Source organism: Schistocerca cancellata, chromosome 2 (genome assembly GCF_023864275.1).
Source record: "Schistocerca cancellata isolate TAMUIC-IGC-003103 chromosome 2, iqSchCanc2.1, whole genome shotgun sequence".
In the NCBI taxonomy this organism is placed as follows: domain Eukaryota; kingdom Metazoa; phylum Arthropoda; class Insecta; order Orthoptera; family Acrididae; genus Schistocerca; species Schistocerca cancellata.
Window position 1 is genome coordinate 924,690,319 of NC_064627.1, and position 26,780 is coordinate 924,717,098.

At 37.8% G+C, this 26,780-nt stretch overlaps 1 protein-coding gene across 3 annotated transcripts in view; it reads left to right on the forward strand.

The window, feature by feature from the left end:
* The first annotated feature begins 2,424 nt into the window (after positions 1 to 2,424).
* Positions 2,425 to 26,780, forward strand: part of LOC126162866 (transport and Golgi organization protein 11) — a 48,443-nt gene continuing 24,087 nt past the window's right edge. Inside the window, exons 1-3 of one of the 3 annotated variants that reach the window (XM_049919644.1) lie at positions 2,425 to 2,540; positions 3,111 to 3,315; positions 21,387 to 21,478. In XM_049919644.1, coding sequence (XP_049775601.1) covers positions 3,111 to 3,315; positions 21,387 to 21,478 — 297 coding nt within the window. In that variant the 5' untranslated portion in view covers positions 2,425 to 2,540. The other 2 variants (XM_049919643.1, XM_049919645.1) reach the window with 2 other exon arrangements.

Consider the following 26,780-nt stretch of genomic DNA (forward strand, 5'->3'; position numbering starts at 1 on the left):
CTGATGGTAATGCCTCAGCTGAGTCTCTGAGAAACGCTGAAAATACACAAAAGAATGAAAATTACATAATTGGCAGAAGTGTTTTGACAGAATCGTTGACCAGTATCGAAATATCTCTCACCAAACCTGGAACAACAAAGAAGATACAGTGGCATTTTGGGCTGAAATACGAGTGTAACGGTTTCGAAATGCAGCAGATTTCGACCCATTTAAGGACTTGAGTAATCAGGCTGTGGCAGTGTTAACTATACCTCATAGTAAGGCCAAAGTGGAAAGGGTGTTCATTGCAATGAACATACTGAAAAGCAAATAACTGAATCAAATAGGGATTGACACTTTAAATGCTGTGTTGACACTAAGATGTGTGTTACAAGGAAGGAACAAATACTGTTGCCATTATGAACTTCCAGAAGACTTGGTGAAAGAAATTGGTTCTAATACTGCATATAACTTCAAAAGACACTGCTCACCAGTGTGGGATCCATACCAGATAGGGTTGATAGAAGAGCCAACGGAGAGCAGCGCGCTTCGTTACAGGATCATTACCGAGCGGGGTGGCGCAGTGGTTAGACACTGGATTCGCATTCGGGAGGACGATGGTTCAATCCCGCGTCCGGCCATCCTGATTTAGGTTTTCCGTGATTTCCCTAAATCACTCCAGGCAAATGCTGGGATGGTTCCTCTGAAAGGGCACGGCCGACTTCCTTCCCAATCCTTCCCTAATCCGATGAGACTGATGACCACGCTGTCTGGTCTCCTTCCCCAAACAAACCAACCAAACAGGATCATTTACTAATCGCGAAAGCGTTATGGAGATGATAGATAAACTCCAGTGAAAGACTCTGCAAGAGAGACGCTCAGTAGCTCGCCAAGAGACCATGAGGATAAAATCAGAGAGATTAGAGACCACACAGAGGCATACCGGCAATCTTTCTTTCCACAAACAATACAAGACTGGAATAGAAGGGAGAAGCGATAGAGGTACTCAAGGTACCCTCCGCCACACACCATCAGGTGGCTTGTGGAGTATGGATTTAGATGTTGATGTAGAAGTTAACTTCAACTAATGTGGCAGTAGAAGAAGATGAAATAAAAACGTTTTCTGTTAATTGAATGGTAGTATAAGAAATAGAAATGACAATTAGAATGAAGATCACGAAGTGACCAACTGTGTCAGATTTTCAGATTTGAAGCATGATGCTCGACAGAAGGCCAGACTTTCTAACACTGATTAACATGTTTCTTCTTAACGAATTGTTAAAGACAGACTAAAAGTTAACCGATGCCAAGTTCAGCAGCATTTGTGAAGCAAATAACCTAAGCACTTGTTATATTATGAGGCTGTGCGTATGTGTGTGTGTGTGGGGGGGGGGGGGGAGGGGGGGCACTCGTGTAAATGGGAGAAAGAGCGAGAGAATTTATTCGGATGAGATTTAAACTCTGTCATGTTTTGCTGCGTACCTCACTAAACTCTGTTTTTTTAATACTTTATCATACACATGTTAGTGTAACAAATTAATTAACTGAGCTATTGAGGAGACACTTGATGTTGATTATTTTGTATACTGTTTGTGGCTGTACTGCCCACGTACTACTATGAACGATATTCCATATAAAAGTTGAAATATTGGTCTTGCTAGTCCTATGTTATGCTGATGTTTATAGTCATAAATATCTAATAATCTGAACGGGAGGCATTGCTGTTCAAACCGGCGCTCAACCAATTTAGTTTCATGTTACACTCTGTTAGCGGAATATCGTTCCCTGATTGGCTGATAAACTGGAGCACTGTACAGACTATGTAAGTATTTACATCTATACGATTAGGAAAACTATCTTGTGTTTACTGCAGTGAAGTAAGTGTTCGGAAAACTATTTTGCACTTACTGTAGTATGACAAGTACAGAAGTCGAAATTAGTAGCAATTAGTTCACGACATATGAATCTAGTAACGGAAAAGCAAAAGATTTGGCACCTGGTTTTTTTAGATAATTAAGGAACTTATGGATCGTTCATTAGACAAAGGATTAAATAAAATACTAGGGCAGAAGGTAAGCAGAAGGTTTACCATCGACGTCCTGTTACTCTTTTCGCTTACTTTAAGATTATATTTGTAGATGATACTGATGTATTGTAGACTGCTGATTTGTACACTACAGTTCATTCTGTTTAATTTCTATGTGATTTTTAAAACCCAGTTCCTATTATTGCACGAGAATTGTGGTTTGTTATCGTAAGGTGGTAGAGGGTAGCGTTGTTAATTCACTCTACTCTGAAGTATTAACGGCGCTGTGAACTATGATCGAGATGGAAACTACCGCTATACACAAAAATTCTTTGCCTCTTAGGTACGTGTATGTAGAATGTGAATTAATTGTGGATCCTCTGCAAAATAATTACTACACTGCTCAACAATAGCGTATAGTGAAACCATGAGGTTCACTTTTAGCGCTAACTTGTGGCATCGAGTTGGTAACACTGCCGTACGGGTCAAGGTTCTAGCCTCTTTGACTTAGGTGCACATAATTACTTACTCTGAAGTAAGTATGTTGTTATGGGTAAATAAATGCGGAAGGTTGTAATAACATTATAGTGCTGGATAATAATAAGCTGTATCATCGAGTTAGCTCTATACGTGTGACGTTGTCCGCCGAAATAGACTTTCCCCTTTGTTTTTTTTTTTATATGTAACTTTTATCCATTTTGCTAGTGTAAGTAATATTATAGACAACTACCTCTGTTGGCCAATAAATGTACGTTCATTAATTCTCTTTGACTGTGTGGTAAGAGATATGCTGATAATAACTAATTATGTGGCGTGTTTGTATACATCCCTGTTGAAAGGTACGAAATCGTCACTGAATGTTCAAGCAACGGTTAAGGTGACTTGTTTCAAAATGTGTAAACTTTTCCCCTGTGTCTACTTACTGATTTTTTTGATGTCATTCAAATGCACAGTGTTGCCATTGTGACAGTTGCATCTTACAGTAGCGTACCGCCAAGATTAGTTTATGTTTTTTGAGTGCAATTTTGTTATACGGAAAACGGTTCAGAGCATTTTATGAGTTCGCGGAATTAAGATCAATAATTAATGCGCTTTGTGTTTACAGATGTCAACGGAAGGATCACCGATTCATTTGGTAGATGAACTGAAAGGAACCCTTTATGATCCAGAGTATACAGCTTACATTAATCAGCGAATGAGAGTACCAGAAAGGCTAAGAATTGATGGTTCGTCGGATGAACTGTACAATTCGACCATAATGCCCAACGAAGTTTTTGACATGCGTGTTCCAGAAAGGATAGTTGTAGCAGGTTTGTTCGGAATTCTGCCACGACTTCTTTGCATTTAATATACTCAGATATAGTTAATTCATAGCGTGTGTCACCAGTTCTCTTGCAGATCTTGGCAAGATGGTTTAATGGTATTCATACACCACTTGTATTCAGGTGGAGTGGCAATTGAAATTCTTTATTTTCCTATAGTATCACTAATCAATTTCAGGCAATGACAAGGTAGATCCTGCAACAGAGCAGTCGGCAGTTCGCTGTCAAATAAAGTGCAGCTGAGTTACTACCACATCTCTAATGTGACCCCTTTGTTAATGAGAACATCTAATTCCCCCCTCCCCTGCTGCACTAGTAACATTCTTCGGACTTTTCCATAAATAGTGACAGCTGAACCTTACGTCACTATATATGTGTCCTAAAAAGAGGGTTAGAAAATTTTACTTCTGTTTGTATTCTATGGAGAATTTAAAGGAAGGAACAAAAGTACAGCATACTGATTGCAAATAGATAAAGAGAACATGTACAAGACTAAGAGCAGGCCAGCAGTAAATTTACTTCATCTCCACGTGAAAAAAACTGTTTTCGCTATCATCTGCATTTTAATCCAAAGAAAGGTTTTTCCTTGTACAGGCAACACATGTTACTGTTAAATATGGACGGGGAGAGCTCATTCAAGATTTCAAAGTTTGTCTGCCAGCCAAATAGCAATTGAGAGCATTTATTGCAAGCAGTTGCAGGTTGTGAACCTGGTAGATAAAAATTATGATTGTTGTATTGGCTGAGAAGTCTTGCTTGGTTTCTTCCAACAACTGACAGATTTAGTTGAGACTAGTCTTCCTAATGCTGTTAAAAATGTGTCCAGTTGTACATGGAACTCGCTGTGGAACGATAGTTTCAAATAAAGTGAAAGGGACTAGCAAGAACACAGAACTTTTGTGACAGTCTAAGCTACGTATGCCTAGACTTTGCCATTGGTTGAGAACTGCCAAATAACCCACATACATTATGCATGCGAGGCAGCTACCAGGGTAATGTGTACTGTGTGAAATGTACTAAACAATTCTTAAAGACATTTGATTTTTCTCATGTCGGGAAAATCTAACTGCAGAGTACTTTGAAAACCTAGTATCAGATTAATGTATTAGTGAAGTTATTTGTGGACCATGCAGAAGGATAATGCACTTGGGCAAACCTTGCAAAGAACCTCCTACATGTGTAACTATCTATAACACTACCCTCATTTGCCGTTATGTAGAGTTTTCAAGAGGAGGAGAAAATCCATGGATTTAAAACTGTTGGCCCTTTACCATATCAACGTTCTAAGAAAAAGTTTGAACAACCCCACCCACTTGACACATCACACATTGTGACAAAGTCCACACATAGCATGGCAATTATAAGGTGTCAAAAACTAACTCCCAGTCCTAGCCACATAGCAAAGCCTCGTTTTCAATCAAGGGGGAAGACATCTGTTCCCTCGACCTCCAAACTTCCACACCAGTTGTCACCACCCCACCGGCACAGCCAGAGTCACCTTGTCCTCCGCCGTCACTAGGGAAGAGGACACCTGAGGAGGTGCCCCCACCACTCTCAGGACCAAACAACCTGATAGTGTACCACCATTCATTGGCTGAAAGAGCTGCAGGCTGTGACATGTACCGAAGGGTTGTCATCTTCCATCTCAGAAGTCAAGACAGTAAGATTTTACAGAAACCAAAAAAGAAAAAATCTAAAGTGAGGCCAGGTTCCACTCGATCTAGCCTCCTTTCCCTGCAAGGTTGAGCCTGGAAGTATCGATGTAGAACCGCACATTCAGGTGAAGCATGACTCAGCAGCTAAGTAATTTGAACTCCCCTTGCATTGAGCCCAGTCTGATGTTCCTTCAGTCGGGTTGTAATGGCTACTATCGTCACATGACTGAACTCTGCAGCTGCCTTTGCAATTCAGGACACAAGATTTTCAGAAATCCAACTACCTAATGTTAAAAATTAAAACTCCTGCTTTAAAAGTCCTGTTAATACCAAGAGAGCATCTAGAGGATCTAATACATTCATTCACTTTCACTGGGCACTTGCCTGTAAACACTGGATTAGAAAAGGCAATAGTATGTATCATCTATGAGTACCCATAGCCAATTGTCTCAAGTACAGACTGAACTTTGCCACATTTGCTTCTATCCAGTAGATTGGTGTCTCCCTCTATGGCAACATCTCTACTGATCCTGAGGTCATTTCTCAATGTTTAATGGCACACTTCGTTGAAGTGTCAGTTTGCAGTAACTATCATCCTAACTGCCTGACAGGCTCAAAACCTCGACTCGAACAGTGTTCCACTTAGTGAATGAGAGCACCACAGTGTTTTAGCAGTGTGTTGAGACACAGCCTGGTCCCAGTAAAGTCCACAGTTGAATGGTTACATGCCAACAGGTTGTCAGCATAGAATGCACTTTCAGGGTTTTCAGTTGTTTGATGAGAAGGGTATTTTCCATCCCTGTGGGGGGAGAGTATTGCTTTATTTCTCACCTAAAACTAGGAAAAGACCCACAGATTTTGATCAGTTATTGACTAGTATTCGTAATGAACAGACTGTGTAAATTATTTTAAAAATTGATAAACTAACGACTGTGTTTTGTCTAAAAGCCAGTAGACATTCATCCCATTTTTCAGAGCAATTTTTGAACACTCCAATCCACAACAGACCAACTGTTAAGTCTGCAATCTGCAGTTCACAGTGCCTTCGTGCATCACCAACGTCTGATCAGTGTGTTCTTTACACTGTGTAAGATACATGATACCACCTGGTGCCATCACATCCTGTGTACACTGCATGAGTGGTTTTCGTAGGGTTGCTGCCCATTTTTATACAGAATTTCCTATCCCTCCAACTGTTCGCAGTCCATGTGGGTTGAGCCATCAGCAACTAATATGTACATGAACATGGAGCCCCTCGGGGATTGATTTTGAGTGTAACCGTCTTTGCCTTTGCAGTTGAAGGTATCATGACTGCGGTGAGACCTTTGGTTGTACTATCGGTGTATGTAGACAATCTTTGCCTGTTTTGTTGCTTTACATCAATGCACACTGCAGAGTTCAAACCCCAGAGAGCTGAATAGAATTTGCAAAACTGGACCCCGAATCACGGACATCAATTTTCTCTCATGAAAACTTGGACTGTGCATTTTTTTAGATTCAGGACTGTGATCCCCACCCAGAACTTTACCTAGGTAACTGGTTTCTTGAAGTCATTGAAAATTTCAAATTTTTAGACCCTTCATTATGGTTACCACACACATGGCAGCCAAAGGCAAATTTCACGAGGAAACTTAATACCCTCAGATTTCTTAGTAACACTTCCTGGGGAGCAGAACACACAGTTCTGCTATTCTATAAACCTTGTGTCTTATCCTGTTTGGACTATGGATGTGTTGATATGAATTGACTGATTCAAATTGTCTAATTGATATAGTTATATTTTTCATTTTCTGAAATTTCAAATTTTACATTTATGAATATTTAAAGCAAGTTGCAATTTTTGCAATGCTTTGAACTCTTATCAAGAGCTCATTGAATATTTGTGTAGTTTTTTTCAGACAATATCTTTTTGTAGATAAAATCACAGAGTTTGATACATTACGTGATTGTGTCTTTGTTGTAAATGTTGTGGTATTGTGTCAAATTCATTCTGGAGGTTAAGAAATACTGCATCTAACTAACTTCTTAGTTGCATGACTTTGAGGGTACCGTGTAAGAAAAGTGCGAGCTGGGTTCTAGGTGAATGATTTTTAATCCATGCTGCTTGGCATGCTGGAGGTCCTTCTCTTCAAGACAGTTCATTATGTTTGAGCTCAGAATGTGTTCTGAGATTCTCCAACTGATGAATTTCATGTATTGGACAGTTGTTCTGTGGATAACCTCTGATAAGCTTCTTGTAGATAGGTATGATTACTTTCTTCCAACTACTGGACACAGTATATTGTCTGGAGATTTTCCTGTATATTATGGTTCAAAGAAGGGCTAATTTTGGTGCAAATTCTGTATAAAATCTGAGAGGTATTCCATCAGGCCCTAGAGATTTATTCAATTTTAACAATTTCGGCTATTTCTCAATACCACTCACAACAGTATCAGTTTCACTTATTTGTACATTGTTGTGTGAAATAGACTAGGGCTGTATTACTAGACTTTCCTTTGTAAGGCAGCATTTGAAAATTTAGTTCATCGCTTTTGCTTTGCTAACTATAAGTTCCTGTGTCAGCTGTGAGTGTCTGGACACTAACTTTAGCACCACTGACAGACTTTACATATGACATGAATTTCTTTCGATTTTGTGCAACATCTTTTGATAATATTCTACTAGGGTCAATCCATATGAAGTGGTCCAGTGATGGTTGCTTGACCATTTTTAAATATTTTTTTTTATATGTGATTGCCCTATATTGGAGAAGTTCAAAACAAAAATCAAAAAATGGAATGTAACAATACCAGAGAAGGAAAGTTGCTACTCACCATATAGCAGAGATGCTGAGTCACGATAGGCACAAGAAAAAGATTCACACAATTATAGCTTTTGCCCATTAAGGCCACACGCACGCACGCGCAATCGCAAATTGAGACTGCAGACGTGTGTGCAAGTAGTTTTTTAAAATAATTTATCTTGGACCTTTACTGGATGGTGGTCATTTTTATTTGTAGGCGCGCAACGATTTTTCAGTCTGGAGACATTAGCGAAAAATTGAATATCTCTGCACTGGGTTAAGTTACAACATTGCAATTGACATGATTGTTTTTAGAAAAGTGTCCTCTACAACATTGTCTATTACACAAAATACCCTGAATTCAAAAATAACCAGTCAAAATTACCTCCAAAGTTTGGTATCCAAATTTTCAAAAATCCTCTTTTTAGGCAAAAAATAACAAACAAAGAGTGGTTTATGGCAGTCTAATTTTTCCTGTAGTTAGATGTCATACACTACTAGCCTCATATAGAGCAAGAACACTTACAAATGTTTCCTTAAGTTTTTATGAATTTTTGAAATTTGAAAATTTTCATTTTTTGTAAAGTTTGGGGTTAGTTATCTCAGGTGGGACTGAATATAAAAATATTATTTTTGCACAGTTTGTCCACCTATATAATAGCAATGTACTGTAAAAATTTCAACATTGATATCTGACTGTGAACAGAGATATGAATTTTTGAAAATGAGGAAATAATTCACATCACTCTACAACTGATCTTCGGCTGTTGCCTCTTTAAGTGGTTTAGTGTTTCACTGTAATAAAATTTAATTGTGACATTATCACCCAATATTCATTTAGTTTATTTATTTTTAGTAATGCAATATTGAACAATAGGAGATTTCGCTTTTGTTCTGTGGTAATAAACATGCCTATTTACACGGCATTTTTGTAGTCAGTCTGTTCTGAAACCTCTGTTAGAGTCGATGTACATACTTCATCGAGAGTGCAGAACGTGTTATGTGCTTTATTCTGTATGTAATTTGTAATTAATTTTGAGAGATTAACTGGAATGCAATAACATGGATGAACAGTGCTCTGTTGGACAGATAGCAAGTGAAATGTCTCACAAAACAGTTTACAGTTCAGTTTCAAAAAACTTGAAAAAATGTCAGTGACTTTGATGAAGTTAGACAAACTTTGTTTAAATTTCGAGTAAGTTCTTCTGTAAAATCAGTGTGTTAGTATCATGAGAAGAAAAATATTCTGAAATACAACCACATTTTTGGAAGAAAGTGCTGTGATCCACTTAAAGTTCATAAAAAGCCTATTACTGAAGTTTTGAGAGAAATAAAACTTGAACATTTGTCCTTGTTATGTGAGAGTGAAACAGTTTCCCAAGTGAAGTGTAATGTGATTCCTGGAAATTCCCTGTGCTCAAATTGTTACTCAAAAATATTTGTTGTGAATCCAGAATCAGAATCGTACCTTTGTTAATGACATTTCTATTTGTAATGAGGAAGCTGTTAGCATATTGGATTTTGCTTGTTCTAAGTTAGACCTATCTCCTGATTCGAAAATAATAAAATTAATTAGCAGAAAAAGAATAGCAGCTATTGAAAATAAGGTACAACAAATTTCAGACCATTAAAAAAGACTTGGAATCATGCTTTGATAATACAGATACCAACATTATTTCTAAAGAAGAAGAAAACCTACCACCAGCATCATCTGACACTGAATATTTGAGCTTAAGAGATATATTAAAAATTGAATGTTAAGTGACATCTACAGAGGAAAAAGTTAAAATTTTAAGTTTGCTCCCTGACTCATGGTCAAGAGAGAAAATAGTTCATGAATTAAACATTTCTCAGTGGTGGGTTTAACTAACCCGAAAATTAGTGAAAGAGCGAGGCATTCTTCCAGTTTTAGGAAAGAAGAAAGGACTAGGTATAAGTGAAGAAACAAAAAGCTCCAACAGTTTTTTTTAAAAGATGATGATAACAGTTGAATGTGCCCAGGTTGCAAAGATAGCAAAATGGAATTAAAGTAACAAAGCAGAAATGACTAGGGCTTTCAGGTTTAAATGAACTTTATGTAGCTTTCAAAATTATCATCCTGAATGCAAAATTGGAAGGTCAAAATTTTGTGACTTCTGCCCTAAGTGGTGCATTTTAGCTGGATCCTCATGGACACAGTCCATGTGTGTTTGTTTATATCATCAAAATGTCAAATTGATGATTGCTGGTACAGAACTCAGTGATCTTAACTACAAGGTGTGGCTAGATTTAATGGTCTGTGACACTGACAGTTATGAGTGCATCATGAGTTTGTGTAATAAATGCCCTGGTAAGGAAACCGTTATTGAATTGTTTCATGAATATGATGAGGAAATGCCAGACAGTATTACCTTCAAACAGTGGGTCACAACTGACACACACACACACACACACACACACACACACACACACTTCTGCACCATTTCAGTGCAGTACTGTGTTCACTGTAAATAAGTATTATAGTAGTTCTATTATATGTTTATTACCTTATAAATAAAAAGAACTTTTCTTAAATTTTAAATTCAGTGCATTAATGCGATCTTAGTACGTGAGTGTTGTAAAATGATCTTTTCATATAGTTTCATTAAATAATAATAATAATAATAATAATAAATCATTCCACTTGGGACCTGAGGAAGGTACATTAGCTTATTTGTTTTAGTTGTAAATATTTGCCATGTATTATTGTTTTTCTGACATGTTCTACATCCTGGAGGACTTCCTCACTATGGATCAAATGGAATGAATGTTAATCTAATCTAATCTGTGGTGGGATAGCAAGACACTTTACAAAATCATACGAAGTGATTACTCTGAAAGCTATATAGACCAGACAGATCAGAGGCCCACTCGCGATGGAAATATGTTAGATCTAATGGCAACATGCAGACTTATCTTCTTTGAGGAGTTCCAATTTTGAAACTGCTATCAGTGAGCAATAAACAGTTGTAAACAACCATCATTACCTTAGCACAAATGGGAACTAAAAGAAGAAGAAAGATTCATGTGTTCTGCAAACCAGATAAAGACATTGTGTGGGTGTCACGTTTCAATGAGGAACCTGTAACATTTACCTCTGGAAGGAGGATGTAGAGTAAGTTCAGAAGAATAATTGGGCAAGCACTGGACATGGGAAGTACACACTATGGTACCTTGGTCCCTGTAAAAACACTTAACAAAACAGTGACTACTGCATAATAGGTGAAAACACAGCATAGGGCTATAGATAGTGAAATGCTAAATGAAGCATTTGACAGTCAAAAGGGCAATACATGAAGCCCTCAACAACTACTGTAAAATGGGTCAATCTAAATGAAGTGGTCCCCAAAAAAATAAAAAAGGTTGGTTGTTCGACCATTTTTAAATATTTTAATTTTTTATATTTGGTTACCCTATAATTGAGAAGTTCAAAACACTTTTTAAAAGATTTTACTTTTCACCTTTGCTGAATGGCAGCCATTTTAGTTTGTAAGCGCGTGATGGTTTGTTTACAGACGTTAGCAAAAAAATGAATATCTCTGCACCCACCCTCTGCCCACCCTTGATACTGAATCGTGTCCATACAATCTCACGTGGAGCTTCAAATTCTGTCTTTGGTTATATTGAGTTTCTTATCTACTGCAACAAATACATCACCTCCATTTCTTGTTGGTCCATCCTTTCAGTATGCATTTGATTTTGCCTTAAAAATCTCATTGCTATCAGTTTCAGACAGCTTACTGTGTTAGCACCACTGCTTCTAACCCTGACTCTTAACTATGTTTTGCACTTTTTAAATAGTATTTCATAGTCTCTTGGAACAGTTCTTCAGATCTGACACTAATACTTCAGGGTCTCCTACAGCTATAAATATATGGACTGATTAGGGGTAGGGGGGGGGGGGGGAGGAGGACACACTTGTATGCACCTCTCACACACTCAGGTACCAGGGTAGCAGCCCTTGAAGTATAGTGCACCACAGACCCATTTAGGGAAATCGTTCCGTTCTCAACCCTATGGCACAAATCTGAGACACTGCAGTCTAAATTGTCACAGAACTTTTGGAGTCTGGTTCAAACTTTCCACCTGATTCAGAATCAGATGCCCATAATCATTTCTGCGGACAATGCTGCAGATTGTGAGCTTAGTTGAATTCTGTATGCAAGGCTTGCTTCTCAACCTTCTCCTCCGTTCACTGATATGATCAAAGTTTGATATCATGGCAGAGATGACAGGCATCATTCACTCTAAGGTGTGCCACCATCTGCAGTTGATTAAACCCTATTCCCTCTGGCTGCCAGAATAACCTGAAAAAACAAGGCCTCCGCATGTACACAATCAGTGCACAAGGCCGTCCTTCCCATTCCTTGCTGCATTGCCCCTAAGGTGTACCATTATTTGTTGTTTGTTCAAATTGTTGGTGTTTTAACAGACCTTTACCATTTAGTGTTTGCCCCATCCTGACACAGGATTACCAAGGAGCAAAATGTGTTCATTGGGTCAGTTTAAGTAGGAACTTGTTAATTACAGTAACTGTAATGAAACATTGTTAGTTTCATTTCATCATACATGTGGTCCTTGCTTATCTAAATTTCTTTCAGTCCTCTAAATTCTGAAAATTAATTATTGTTAAAATATATTGAACACAAATAATTTTTTACATTATACTTCTCGCACATGCAAGCCAAGTATGCTCACCCTCCTTCTACAAACATAACAGTTCCAGCTTTAAGGTATGATGCATGAATAGGCACAGCACTTGTTTTTAAGTGATCGCAATTGGTGTTTGATGATAACTTAACATGTTATTAGTTGACAAAACTAACTGGTTACCTGGTCAAGGTGGCAGCACTGACGTGTTTATGTCCAAGAAGCAGGGAGGGCAGAGGAGGCAGTAACAGCATAGACTTCAGTACACTTAAAAACGGAGAGCTGCCACACGCAACATGTTTGTACCTGCTCCTCAATGAGGAGCCCATTTAGAACAAGAATGGTAATACATTGTATAGCATAGCTCATGTTACTTCATTGGAAGTGTCTATAAAGTTATTCTTACTGGTAATTTGTTGTAGACGATGATGAAGATGATTATTATTATTATTATTATTATTATTATTATTATTATTATTATTATTATTATTACTGTAGAGTCTTGATAGTTCGAGTCTCGATAGTTTGGGTTTCCAATAATCCAAGCCTCTTAAAAAAAAGTTGCAACGATCCACCCTTCCCCCCCCCCCCCCCCCCCCCCCAAATGATAGGTAGAGTACAGCTCAGTGACAAAGCAGAGAACAATGCAATCAACACCGACGGTTATCTCGCTGCCCTGTTGCACGAACATCTGTAGTCAGTATGGCACGAAATACCCCGACTGCTGCCGGCTGCTACCGATCAAACCTGGGGAGTTCATACGCTGCTGTAGTTCCCAGTATCTGTACTCTCCAGTGTTGTGTGTCGTTTTGTTTGTTGACTGTGTGTTCCGTTGTACACCTTACAAAGGTGAGTGCTGTAACAAAAAAGAGGAAATTTGTGCCTTTGCATCTAAAATTAGAAGCACTAAGATGATTTGACAAAAGAGAAACAATAAAAAAACTTGCCCTCGAATATGGTGTCTGTGAAGTTACTATTGGTGACTGGCAAAGAAACCAACTTAAATTGGAACAGTTTTCTTCACAGAAATGCTCACACAAATCTCTCAGTCGAAGTATAAAGAAGTCAGACTTCGAAAAAACAAGTGAGGCATTATTCATGTGGTTTACCCAACCTGGTCAGAAGGGTACTCCGATTTCTGGCCCAATGTTGCAAGAAAAAGCTTTCTTTTTTCAGAAACCAGCTGTAGGAAGGAGATGACAATTTCGCCGCTAGTGTGGGCTGGCTCAACAAGTGGAAGAAGATGTATGGAGTGCATCAACTACACGTATGTGGAGAAAAACTCTCTGGTGATTCTCAGGCCGTTTCAAAATTTATCGTCGAGTTTAAAAAAAATCATAACTGACGAAAATTTGTCTAATGAACAAATATATAACTGTGACGAAACTGGGCTAAATTTTAAAATGTTACCAGCGAGAACACTTGCTTCTTGTGAAGAAAAAAGTGCTCCTGGGCCCAAAAAAAAGCAAAGAGCGGCTGACAGTTATGGCAGCTTCAGATGCAATTGGAAACCACAAACTAAAACTAGTTGTGATTGGGAAGTCTGCCAAGCCAAGAGCATTCAAGAATGTATCCATCTCAGCTCTTCTGGTTGTCTATACACATCAGAATAATGCCTGGATGAATCGGGAAATATTCAAGAACTTGTTTTTTAACTCATTTGTACCTGACTGCAAGAATTGTTTAAAAGAAAGCAGACTGCCATGCAAAGCAATTTTGCTCATGGATAATGCGTCCTCACATTCAAGTGCAGGAGAACTGCAGTGCGACGGTATCCGTGCCTTGTTTTTCCCACCAAACGTTACCTGTCTCATTCAGCCCATGGATCAGCGCGTTCTGGAATGTCTAAAAAAAAGTATTGACGGCGATTGCTATGGTCAATCCTGCATTCCGAAGACAATGAAAGCATTGTAGGAACTATAAAGAAAGTGACTTTGAAGGACGCCGTGTACTGGATTAGCGAATCTTGGAGCGAAATAAAGTCATACACAATTTCTAAGTCGTGGAGGAAAATTCTACAGGAAAGTATGCCAGACACAGAAACTGAAGATTTAGCAGATGAGGACGATCAACCATTGTGTAATTTAATCAGAAGATTGCAGATTGCCAGGGTGCGAAGAGGCAGAAGAGGTGGAAGTAGGCGAGTGGTTAAATTCGGACAAACAGTTGGAAGTGACAGACTCTTCTATAATTGACATGGTTAAAATTCCATCGCAGTGTGAGAGTGACGAGGCAGAGGCTGCACCAATGATGAGTCACACCGATGGCTACGCTGCTCTTGAGGCCGCCATATGCTACGTGGAACAACAGCGCGAGGCGACACCAACTGACCTACTGCTCCTGAGACGGTGGCGTGACATTGCCGCGAGGAAATGTTGCAGCTTCGCCAAACAAGACACTTCACTATTACTTCTAAATAAATAATTATTGATATTCTGCCAATGCAAATCCATGTGTAAATACTTTTATTTTAATAAAGTTTATATTTTGACCTGTATTACTTACTCTATTATTATTTTCTGTTTAAAACTATGACAATTTATTTAATTATATTTTCAGTTTTCACATCTGTTCCACTCAGCAGTCATCACACACTTTTTTGTTTGAAATACAACCTTTCTAGTCTTCTAATGACTCAAAGTTAAAAGCTAATATCACACCTGCAAAAGAAAACTGGCTGCTTTGTCTAGGGGTTAGTACTTCCTGGTTCTTAATGCAAAGGTCCTGGATTGGATTCCTGGTGACACTTCAAATTTTTCTTCTCTGGAAAGCTCTAGATGGTGATCGGCTCAGCCTTATGAGGCCAACTGAAAAGCATCTTAAGTATAAAAGTAGTGAAATTGATGCAGAAGTTGCCAAGGTAGTGTTATGCCGAAAAGCTGTGCAACACGAGACTATTATTAATTGGTAGCAAAAGTATCAACTGTTAATTTTTCTGACTAGAGAGGGAGATGCTTGATACATTGAGAGACTGCTGATCTTTTTCTTTGCAAGATATCAGACAAGTTCTATAGGACTTACATGTAGGTGGTACAGTGGCAGTAGTAAGGGAACAATTTTTTGCTAAATTTGATAATTTAAATAAAGAGGAGAAGGCTGCTGTTCCTTAATTAATGTCAGAAGTTCATCTTTCCTTGTCACCATAATTTTTTTTATTGTTTCTGACCATTTCTGCACGATGGTCTTGTTATAGTCAAAGAAGTGAACATGAAATGAAATTCTCTATTCATAACAATGAATTGCTGCATGGCATTGCTGTTTGACGTTCTTCGCACAGTCTCAGTTTGTAGCATATATTCACAGTCTAGAGCATATGAACCCACTCACCACTCACCACTTTGGTAATTCTGCTTCCTTTTTTCTGCACATAGTGAGTCCTTCATTCTTGCACCTTTTAAATTCTAATTCCATAGATCAAATAGGTGTTCACAGTTCCTTTGCTGACCTGCAAGTCTAGTTCTGTGTGATAAAAGCTGTGCAGTTTGTACAAAGAGAGTATTTGCTAGTGTAGTTCATAAAATCACAGAAATAGCTATCTAATTACTTATATCACCAATTAAATATTTATTATGTGCATTTTAATTATTCTGTTTTGGGACAGATACTTTAATCCTGTTCTGCTCAGAATTTTATTTATTTTTTATTTACATGTCAGGTTCCATAGGACCAAATTGAGGAGCAAATCTCCAAGTTCATGGAACACATCAGTACGTGAAATTACAACATAAAAGTAATAACAGATAAAAATAAAATGTTTATGAACCCAAAAAAAGTCAATCCATAAGTTTAAGTAAATGCAATCAACAATACAACAAGAAACGGCTTAATTTTTCAAGGAAACTCTGCAGTTTAGATTTGAAAGCGCGTGGATTACTGCTAAGGTTTTTGAATTCGAGGGGGTTAGCTTATTGAAACTGGATGCAGTGGTATACTGCACACCTTTCTGCACAATAGTTACGGAGGACTGATCCAAATGCAGGTTTGATTTCTGCCGAGTATTGACTGAGTGAAAGCTGCCTATTCTTGGGAGTAAGCTAATATTGTACAAAAGAAATGAGAAAGGATTTGGGTTTTAAGGGAGAGGGTAAGGCGTCATTCCAATCCCAGGAGCGGAAAGACTTACCTTCGGAGGGAAAAAAGGACGGGTATACACTCGCACACATATCCATCCACACATATACAGACACAAGCAGACATATACAGAGGCAAAGAGTTACAGTTGTGTGTATGTTTGTGTTTGTTTGTGTGTCTATTGACGTGCCAGCGCTTTCGTTTGGTAAGTCACAAAATCTTTGTTTTTAGATATATTTTTTCCCACGTGGAATGTTTCTAGCTTTCGCAACCAACGGTTGCCTCGTCAGGACATATGTCTGCTTGTGTCTGTGTATATGCGGATGGATATGTGTGTGTGTGCGAGTGTATACCTGTCCTTTTTTCCCCCTAAGGTAAGTCTTTCCGCTCCCGGGATTGGAATGACTCCTTACCCTCTCCCTTAAAACCCAAATCCTTTTGTCTTTCCCTCTCCTTCCTTCTTTCCTGACGAAGCAACCGTTGGTTGCGAAAGCTAGAATTTTGTGTGTATGTTTGTGTTTGTTTGTGTGTCTATCGACCTGCCAGCGCTTTTGTTTGGTAAGTCTCATCATCTTAAACTTACACCACTTATTGCCTGAACCGCCCGTTTCTGAACCAAAAATATCCTGTGTTCAAATAACTTACGGGTTTGCAGCAAACCTGTAAGTTATTTGAACATTCGATTCGCCGGGAAAAGCTATGGTCTCACAAAAATATCCTTTTCGAATGGGAAGAGTTTCCCCTAAAATATAATACTATGCGACATAACTGAATGAAGATAAGCAAAGTAGACTAATTTGCATGTCGAATGATCACTCACTTCAGATACCATTCAAATAGTAAAAATGGCAGCATTAAGTCTTTGAACAAGGTCCTGAAAGTGGGCTTTCCATGACAGTTTACTAGTAATTTGAACTGTTCAGTTTCACTAATCATATGCCTATTCTGTGAAATAAAAACATCAGGCTTTGTTGGAGTGTGTATTAGAAACTGTAAAAACTGAGTTTTACTGTGATTTAGCATTAGTTTATTTTCTACAAGCCATGAACTAAACTATTTGAAACCAGGCCAATGTTGCACACAACATCATTTACTACCAAGCTACTGTCATCAGCAGACAGAAATATTTTAGAGTTACCCATAATACTAGAGAGCATATCATGAGCTGCTCCCCGTACTCCATAATGGTCCAACTTCTGGAGCAATATTTTGTGTTCAACACAATCAAACGCCTTAGTTAAATCAAAAAATAAGCCTAGCGTTCGAAACCTTTTGTTTAACCCATCCACTACCTCACGGAGAAAAGAGAATATAGCATTTTCAGTTGTTAAACGACTTCTATAGCCGAAATGTACATTTGATACAAAATCATGTGATATATAATGATAAATTATCCTTACATACGCAGCTTTTTCAATAACTTTAGCAAACACTGATGGCATAGAAATAAGTCTAAAATTGACTACATTATCCTTTTCTCCCTTTTTATAAAGTGGCTTTACTGCCAAATATTTTAATCATTCAGGAAACTGACTATTCTTAAAGGAAAAATTACAAATATGGCTAAATACTGGGATAACATGTGCAGCACAGTACTTTAGTATTCTGCTAGGCACTCCATCATATCCATTAGAGTCCTTAGTCTTCAGTGACTTTTTTATTGACTCAGTCTCCCCCTTGTCTGTATCACAGAGGAGTATTTCAGACATCGATCTCGGAAAGTCGTTTGCCAAGAAAGTTATATGATTCCCTGTAGAAACTAAATTTTTATTTAATTCACCAGCAATGCTCAGAAAATGATTGTTAAATACTGCACATATATCTGATTTATCAGTAACAGAAATATTTTTACTATGAACTGACTTCATATTGCCGACCTTGTGCTGCTGACCAGACACTTCCTTCTCAACTGACCATATGATTTTAATTTTATCCTTTGGATTGGCTATTCTGTTTGCATGCTACACACTTTAGCCTCCCTAATAACATTTTCAAGCACCTTACAATACTGTTTTGGTCTCATAAACTGACATACAGCCGGGAGAGCGGTGCACTGACCACGTGCCCCTCCATATCCACTTCCGGTGATGTGTGAGCTGAGGAAGACATAGCGGTCATTCAGTACCATTGGGCCTTTGTGGCCTGTTTGGACGGAGTTTAATTTTTAGCTTTCCAATACTGTTTGGAATGGGCTACTGCAGCTTGATTGTGACTACTTGTAACATTTTGATATGATTCCTGCTTTGTTCTACATGATATCCTTATCCCACTGGTCAGCATTGTGTCCCTCCTTCCATAATTCCAACACCATTGACTTGCGAAACTATTGCTTGTCAACATTTGCTTGCACTGTGTGTAGCCTTCTGTCTAGGCATTATCACTCCTTTCCTCATTCACATTGTCAGCAACATTAATGATGATAAAAGCGAGTTGTGATTTCCCATTATAATGACCCTGTCGGTATTCTTCCATGCCTGCCATATTATGTTGCAGTCTCTCCTTACTTCTCCAAGAAACTTACCATACAGCTAATGTCATTAAATAATTCCTCCAGGGATACTATGATAACTGTTTCAAGTGAGAACATTGATTGTTAAGGGTCACCATAATTTATTCAAACACTCAGTAAACATTAACACTTTTGATAACATTCAGCAGTTTTCCACATGCCACAATTCGCTACTGATCCCTTCTACACTGAAACTTAAGCAACAACTGATTGTAGCATGGACATGCTATAAAAGCATTGACAGTCACCAAAGCAACAACTGATTGTAGCATGGACATGCTATAAAAGCATTGACAGCCACCAAGCAGTGCTGACAAATGCACTATCCAAGCTCGGCTCACTCTGTCCTGGCCGAGAGCCCAACTGCAACTAACTCGCACCGTAACAATAACTGGTCTCCAGCGAATTGTCAACAAGCAAAGAGTAGCATATACTGGTAGCCACGTGTGCAATACGCTCAGTGGAGAACTTTATATATTATTAAACAGACACTACATTAAATTGGAATGTGACTGTACCTAGTTAGATGGTCAGATTGTTTCCAAGTTTGGCAGCATAACCAGTTTGCCTTTCTGAGTAATACTGTCAAAACGGTTACTAGGTATGTATTTCTTTTTAGCTTGCATTCTTGTGTCTTCTTTGTTTTTAGTTCTGGTGATGACTCATGAGAGTTGAAACCACTTAACTGCAATAGATATATATATATAATGAAGATATGTACATAATGATTATGGTCAGTAGATTTGTGAGTAAAATGTGTGTTTCAAATAATCAAGACTAACTTTGATACTGTCAATTTTAATTGGGCTGGAGGAATGGGTGTAATATCATAAGTCCTCCCTGGTCCCTGCCTCACTTGCACATTCCCTTAGACACACTACTGTATTCTGCCAGTGTTAATAGTGATCTGTATGTAACAGTGTTCGTGTTAGGGCTATCCACCATGTAAAAAGGCAGTATCCCTCTGTTGACAGAGGACAGTAAGGCAGTGGTAACCTATATGCAGACAGCACCATGCCAATTTTTGGCACAGACTTCGTGTGTTTACCAGCAATAACCAGTGTAAAACTCACCTGAAGGTGGCTGAATTGTTGGCAGCCCAAAATATTGCGCAGGATGGCAGTGCCATTGGTTTGCAGTCACAAAAGCTCATGTAATACTCATTATGCTGAGATAACTTCTCATGTAATTTTTATTGTGACATTCAGTTCTGGTTTAGATGTTGGTATATTTAAAGTGTTTAACTGTAAACAGAAGCACCAAGTTTTGCAAGTTCTTTAGAGTTTTTTTGTAGGAACTGTGCTATTGTGGTGGTTGTGAGACAGAATGTATGTTATAAAGCTGTAGTAATGGAAGGAATGATTCTATGTAATGTGTAATCACAAATGAAACTTAATATTAACTTGTGTATTCAAAATGGAAAAGTTAAATGATTACATGACAGAAGAACATTGAAACAGAAGCATGGCCCGTTGAAACAGAGAAGTTGACCCACGTTTGTATATTTTCGAACACTTCCTTCATTGGGAGACTGGTACTTAGAACTAGCAAACATGTAAATATAATTTACATGTGTTGTTGGGGTGATCTAATATATAATATTAGAAAGAAAGACCTCTTGTTGTGAAATAGTTCATTTCATGACCAGTTTCAACAGTAACTAGCTGTCAGCATCCTTGGATTCTCAGAATTGCTCAGAAATATAACCGTACATCAGTCTCATCGACATCAGCAGGTCTTCATTATTGATGATGTACCAGTTTTTTCTCCTGCACTCCTTACTGGTGCTATGGATATTTTACTTGGCATGTTGTATGTGTTTGACAAACCAGTGTGGAACTGTATTATTAGAATTTGAGCATGTTCTCAACACATTGATAAGACTGATGTGTAGTTACAGCTCTGGGAGATACAAGAATCTGAAGATAACAGCTAGTTACTGTTAAAACTGGTCATGAAATAAACAGTTTCACAGCAAGTGATCTTGGCTTCAAATAACATATATATAAATATAAAACCAATGTGTTTCACATATTCTTTCACGATAAAAGATTAATTGTGTTCCAACCTTACTTGAAACTATTACTTCTTTTTTAAAGACTTCCACATCTGGTACTTATTTGATATTATTTTTATTTGTGTTTATGCAGTCTGTCCCAGTTTGTGTGTGGGTGCTCTTCTTAAGTCTTGCCGTGTATACATATTCATGGCATTTCTTTTTAAGTACTTTAACCTATTTCACGAGAATAGCTTTGATAATGCAGCAGTAACAGCTGTAATTCTCTAAAATGTAATACTGGATTATTCAATTAGTAATTGCTAGTATCCCAAATTGAATCCCTATTTACTTTGTGGTTGTCGTATTTTTAACAGGGAATGAGCAACACATAGGTATCAAAGGAATTCCAAGAGAAATTGAATATGAAAATAGCATCATGCCCTTGAAAGAATCAGTGAGAGTGAAGGTAAGAAATAGTGTGCACTTTAAATCACATGTTCCCAATTTTTTTTCCTTTCTTTTTTTTATCCATAGACATTTTAAAATGTATACATTCGCATATTTATTTATACAGTTTTTCGTTACATGTAGTTAAACATTGTGAGTTACAAGTTATTTACAATCATTTTTTCTAAGGAATTCACATATAGTATAAAAACAGTGTTCCTGCAAATACAATTTAAGATTTTTTCCTAAAGCAGTACATATTATCTGTTTCTTTTATTTTCTGCTGCAGTTTATTATACAGATTTACATCTTCAAACAAGTTTAAGTCTTATGTTTATTTTTCATGTCTATGTGAAGACAGTGACTTGTTCTTGGACTATAGTTATGAAAACTGCTATTTGTACTATACCTTTCTGTATTTTTCTTTATATATACTATGGTTTGGAATATAAAAAAAAAAATCATAAGGAACAGTTAGAATTTATAACATTTTGCAAAGTTCTCTGCAGTGGGCCCACTTACTGCTTTTCGTTGTAATTCTTACTGCTCTCTTTTGCATTTTAAATACTTTTTGTAAATTCTGAGCACTGTTTCCCCAGAAAATTATACCATAACTGAACACTGAATGAACATAACTAAATTATACATTTCTCAGACATTCACCACTGCATGCGGATGCAAGGACTCTTTAAGTGCATAACATGTCAGGGATATCTTTTTTGAGACTTTCATAGCATGTTTATTCCATTTCATTTGGCTCTCAATGTGCAGCCCTAAGAATTTTGTTTTAGGCACTTCATCTATGGAGATGTTATCTAGTTTTAAATTTAAGGGACTCTGTTTCCTATTCACTCTAAAGCATAGTGTATGTGTTTTCTTTAGGTTGTTGGTTACTTTGTTTTCCTGTGACCATTTGTAGACATCCCTCAGCACTTCAGTAGAACTTCCCAGCATTTGTGCTGGTGTCTTACTGCTGATTAGTATGTTGCTGTCATCAGCAAACAATATCTTCTCTCCATGGCTGATATGTTGTGGGAAATCATTTATATACATACCAGAAATAATACTGGGTCCCATACACTTCCTCGAGGACCCCAATATTGATATATTGTGGATCTGATATATTTTTTTCAATGTACTTTGATTCACTCGAGACGTGTGTGATCTCTACTGACTGTACTGTTTTCTAGATATGAATGAAACCATTTGTTAACCACTCCCCTTACTCCTAGTGCCTCTAACTTAGGCAGCAGTTTCTGGTGGTCAACTGTATCAGATGCCTTAGACAGATCTAGGAAGATATCAGTTACATAGCTGTTCTCATCTAGTGCTTCTAAAACCGGTTTTGTGATTCGTGCTATTGCAGATTCTGTGCCTCTGCCAGGCCTGAAAAAATACTGGTCATTGCAGAGGAGGTTGAATTTGCTTAGATAGCTAATAAGCCTGTTCTTCATTATTGTCTCTATCACTTTGGAAAAGGATGACAATAGGGCTATTGGCCTGTAGTCCCCAATGTTTCCTATATCAATTGAATTGTTACTGTCACCTAGCCAACAAAAGAAAGGAAATAATAGTCCATGGAGAGTTTAATGTTAATTTTCTGGAAGATGCAGGTAGGAAAATGATACGGAAGTATTATTAAACACTTACAACCAGAATTGTGTTGTTCCTTTTCTAGCCAGAATTGCAGAGGAAAACAGTACAGTAACTGACAACTCGCTTGTAGGTGAACACTGCGTGAGTAATATAAAAGTTTGCCCAGTTGTGAATGGCCTCCATAACGATGTTGCACAACTAGCCATACTTGATAAATTACCAATTAATATGTAGTCATGTCATGGATAACAGAGTAATTAACAGACAAAAGAAATGTTAGGCAGTTTTACAGGAAGCTGACTGGATGTTGGTATACAGGGTGGTCCATTGATCATGACCAGGGCAAATATCTCACGAAATAAGCATCAAAAGAAAAAACTACAAAGAACGAAACTTGTCTAGCTTGAAGGGGGAAACCAGATAGAGCTATGGTTGGCCCGCTAGATGGTGCTGTCATAGGTCAAACGGATATTAACTGCGTTTTTTAAAATAGGAACCCCTATTTTTTATTACATATTCATGTAGTACATAAAGAAATATGAATGTTTTAGTTGGATCACTTTTTTCACTTTATGATGGAGGGCTCTGTAATAGCCACAAACATATGGCTCACAATTTTAGACGAACAGTTGGTAACAGGTAGGTTTTTTAAATTAAAATACAGAATGCAGGTAGGTTTGAACATTTTATTTCGGTTGTTCCAATGTGATACATGTACCTTTGTGAAATTATCATTTCTAAGAACACATGCTGTTACAGTGTGATTACTTGTAAATACCACATTAATGCAATAAATGCTCAAAACGATGTCCGTCAACCTCAATGCATTTGGTAATACGTGTAACAACATTGCTCTTAACAGCGGGTAGTTCGCCTTCCGTAATGTTCACACATGCACTGACAATGCGCTGACGCATGTTAGGCGTTTTCGGTGGATCACAATAACAAATATCCTTCTACTTTCCCCACAGAAAGAAATCCAGGGGCGTCAGATACACTGAACGTGTGGGCCATGGTACGGTGCTTCGACGACCAATCCACCTGTCATGAAATATGCTATTCAATACCGCTTCAACCGCGCGCGAGCTATGTGCCGGACATCCATCATGTTGGAAGTACATCGCCATTCTGTCATGCAGTGAAACCTCTTGTAGTAACATTGGTAGAGCATTACACAGGAAATCAGCATACCTTGCACCATTTAGATTGCCATCGATAAAATGGGGGCCAATTATCCTTCCTCCCATAATGCCGCACACCATACATTAACCTGCCAAGGTCGCTGATGTTCCACTTGTTGCAGCCATCGTGGATTTTCTGTTGCCCAATAGTGCATATTATGCCCGGTTTACGTTACTGCTGTTGGTGAGTGACACTTTGTTGCTAAATAGAACGCTTGCAAGAAATCTGTCATCACCCCGTAATTTCTCTTGTGCCCAGTGGCATAACTGTACACGACGTTCAAAGTCGTCGCCATGCAATTTTTTGGGGTCATAGAAATATGGTACGGGTGCAATCGATGTTGATGTAGCATTCTCGACACCGACGTTTTTGAGATTGCTGATTCTCGCGCCATTTGTCTGCTACTGATGTGCAGATTAGCCGTGACAGCAGCTAAAACACCTACTTGGGCATCATCATTTGTTGCAGGTCATGGTTGACATTTCACATGTGGCTGAACACTTCCTGTTTCCTTAAATAACATAACTATACGGCGAACAGTTCAGACACTTGGATGATGTCATTCAGGATACCGAGCAGCATACATAGCCATACATCAACATGATATCGACCTTTTCCGCAATTGGTAAACGGTCCATTTTAAAATGGGTAATGTATCACGAAGCGAATACCGTCCGCACTGGCGGTATGTTACGTGATACCATGTACTTATCCGTTTGCGACTATTACAGCGCCATCTATCACAAAGCGAAAAAAGTGGTCCAGCTGAAACATTCATATTTCTTTCTTTACATACTACATGAATATGTGATAAAAAAATGGGGGTTCCTTTTAAAAAAGCACAGTTCATATCCGTTTTACCTATGGCAGCGCCATCTAGTGGGCCAACCATAGCACCATCTGGTTTCCCCCTTCAAGCTAGACGAGTTAGGTTCTTTCTAGTTTTTTCGTTTGATGCTTATTTCGTGAGATATTTGGCCCGGTGACCATCAGTGGCACTCCCTGTATAATGTTGAAATCCCAGCTCCAAATTTAATGTATTTATTTACAGTTTTTTGTCAGTGTTTGAAAGCTGCTTTCCTGAGAAAAGAATAAAGTACAACATTGATATGGTATAAAAAAAGCCTTGTATTACAAAAGGAATCAAATTATATGCTAGGAAAAAAGAATTTTTGTTGACTAATAAACTGGTAACACATGAAAAGATTCAGTGAAATTATATGGACCAAGTATGAAATTAGAGATAAGTTTAAACATAAGATGTGACTCAACCACCAAATGTGTGTGAAGTGCTTAATGCTAACCAAAACTCTCTGTCCAGTACAATGTGACTTAATAATCAAAGTAAACATTATGCACATATTACGAGTTAGGAAGATAGAGAGAAATGTATAAAGAAAGTAAGTAATCTCATAGTTCACAATAGAATGAAACGAATTTGTAAAGATGGCCAGCACAAATCAGACATTTCAAAATTTTCGGACATGTAGGAAAGCTGACAGATAAACATTTCACAAAAGCAGAGCAGGATCTTCTGAATAAAGCTACATAGGATCTTCTGAATAAAGCTGCATGGTAGTGTGATTAATAATCTTTTGGTTAACACAAAAATAGCCTACACAATGCACAACTCCCCATCGTAGATCAAAACAAAATTACTTTTCAATCATTTCAGAGCAATAGTAGTGTGACAGTGAAGAAAATCACATACTAGGAAATGACCAATCTACACTGTGAAGTATTAACAAGAAATTGAAAGCATAGGCTTAAAAGCTGGCAGCCAACATGTTTGTTATGCTGACCGATGACTGTTAAAATAAAATTTAAGAATTTTTTGGAAAGAACAGCAACAACATGAATCTGTGCACAAATTTAATGCACAGAGTGGGAAAGTCCTTGAAAATGTAATTTATTCCTTACATAAAAAGAAATAAGATAATGCTTGATTATGAAACCTAGAGCCCCATTGTTACATGCACAACCGAATTTTTGTAAAAACAAAGATGTGCATGTTCAACCTGTTGTGCAAAAAACTCGTTTATTGAATAAATTCTGTGTGTATGATGAAATGGTCATCTTTCCGAAATTATGTGAAAAACAACTCTTGTGATTTTGTACCCAAATTATGCACCCCTCTTTTCTTCACAAATTGCTAATGTAGTACATGTTTAAAGTCCAAGGAAAGAGCAATGATTTACAAAAAAGTTACATGATCAGTAATGTTAATACAGTGCTCATTATTTTGCTAGGAGATGATCCAGGGCTTTGTTTCTTACTAACAAAGTGAAGACATGTTTTCACAATATAATGGCATGTTTTATTTCATGTTTTAACTTATAACAGTAAAAATACACCATTCAGATTTTTAGCACTATCTAGTACTTTTTAGAGACCGACAGCACGCACAAACGACTTGCTGTAGGCACACTTGAAACAAGGACTGATGCACATGTTGATGGTATTCACTGATAATTTGATGCATTTTCAGTTCCATATACTGTATTAAAACATGAAATTCTTACAGGTTCTGCATTGTTCAGATT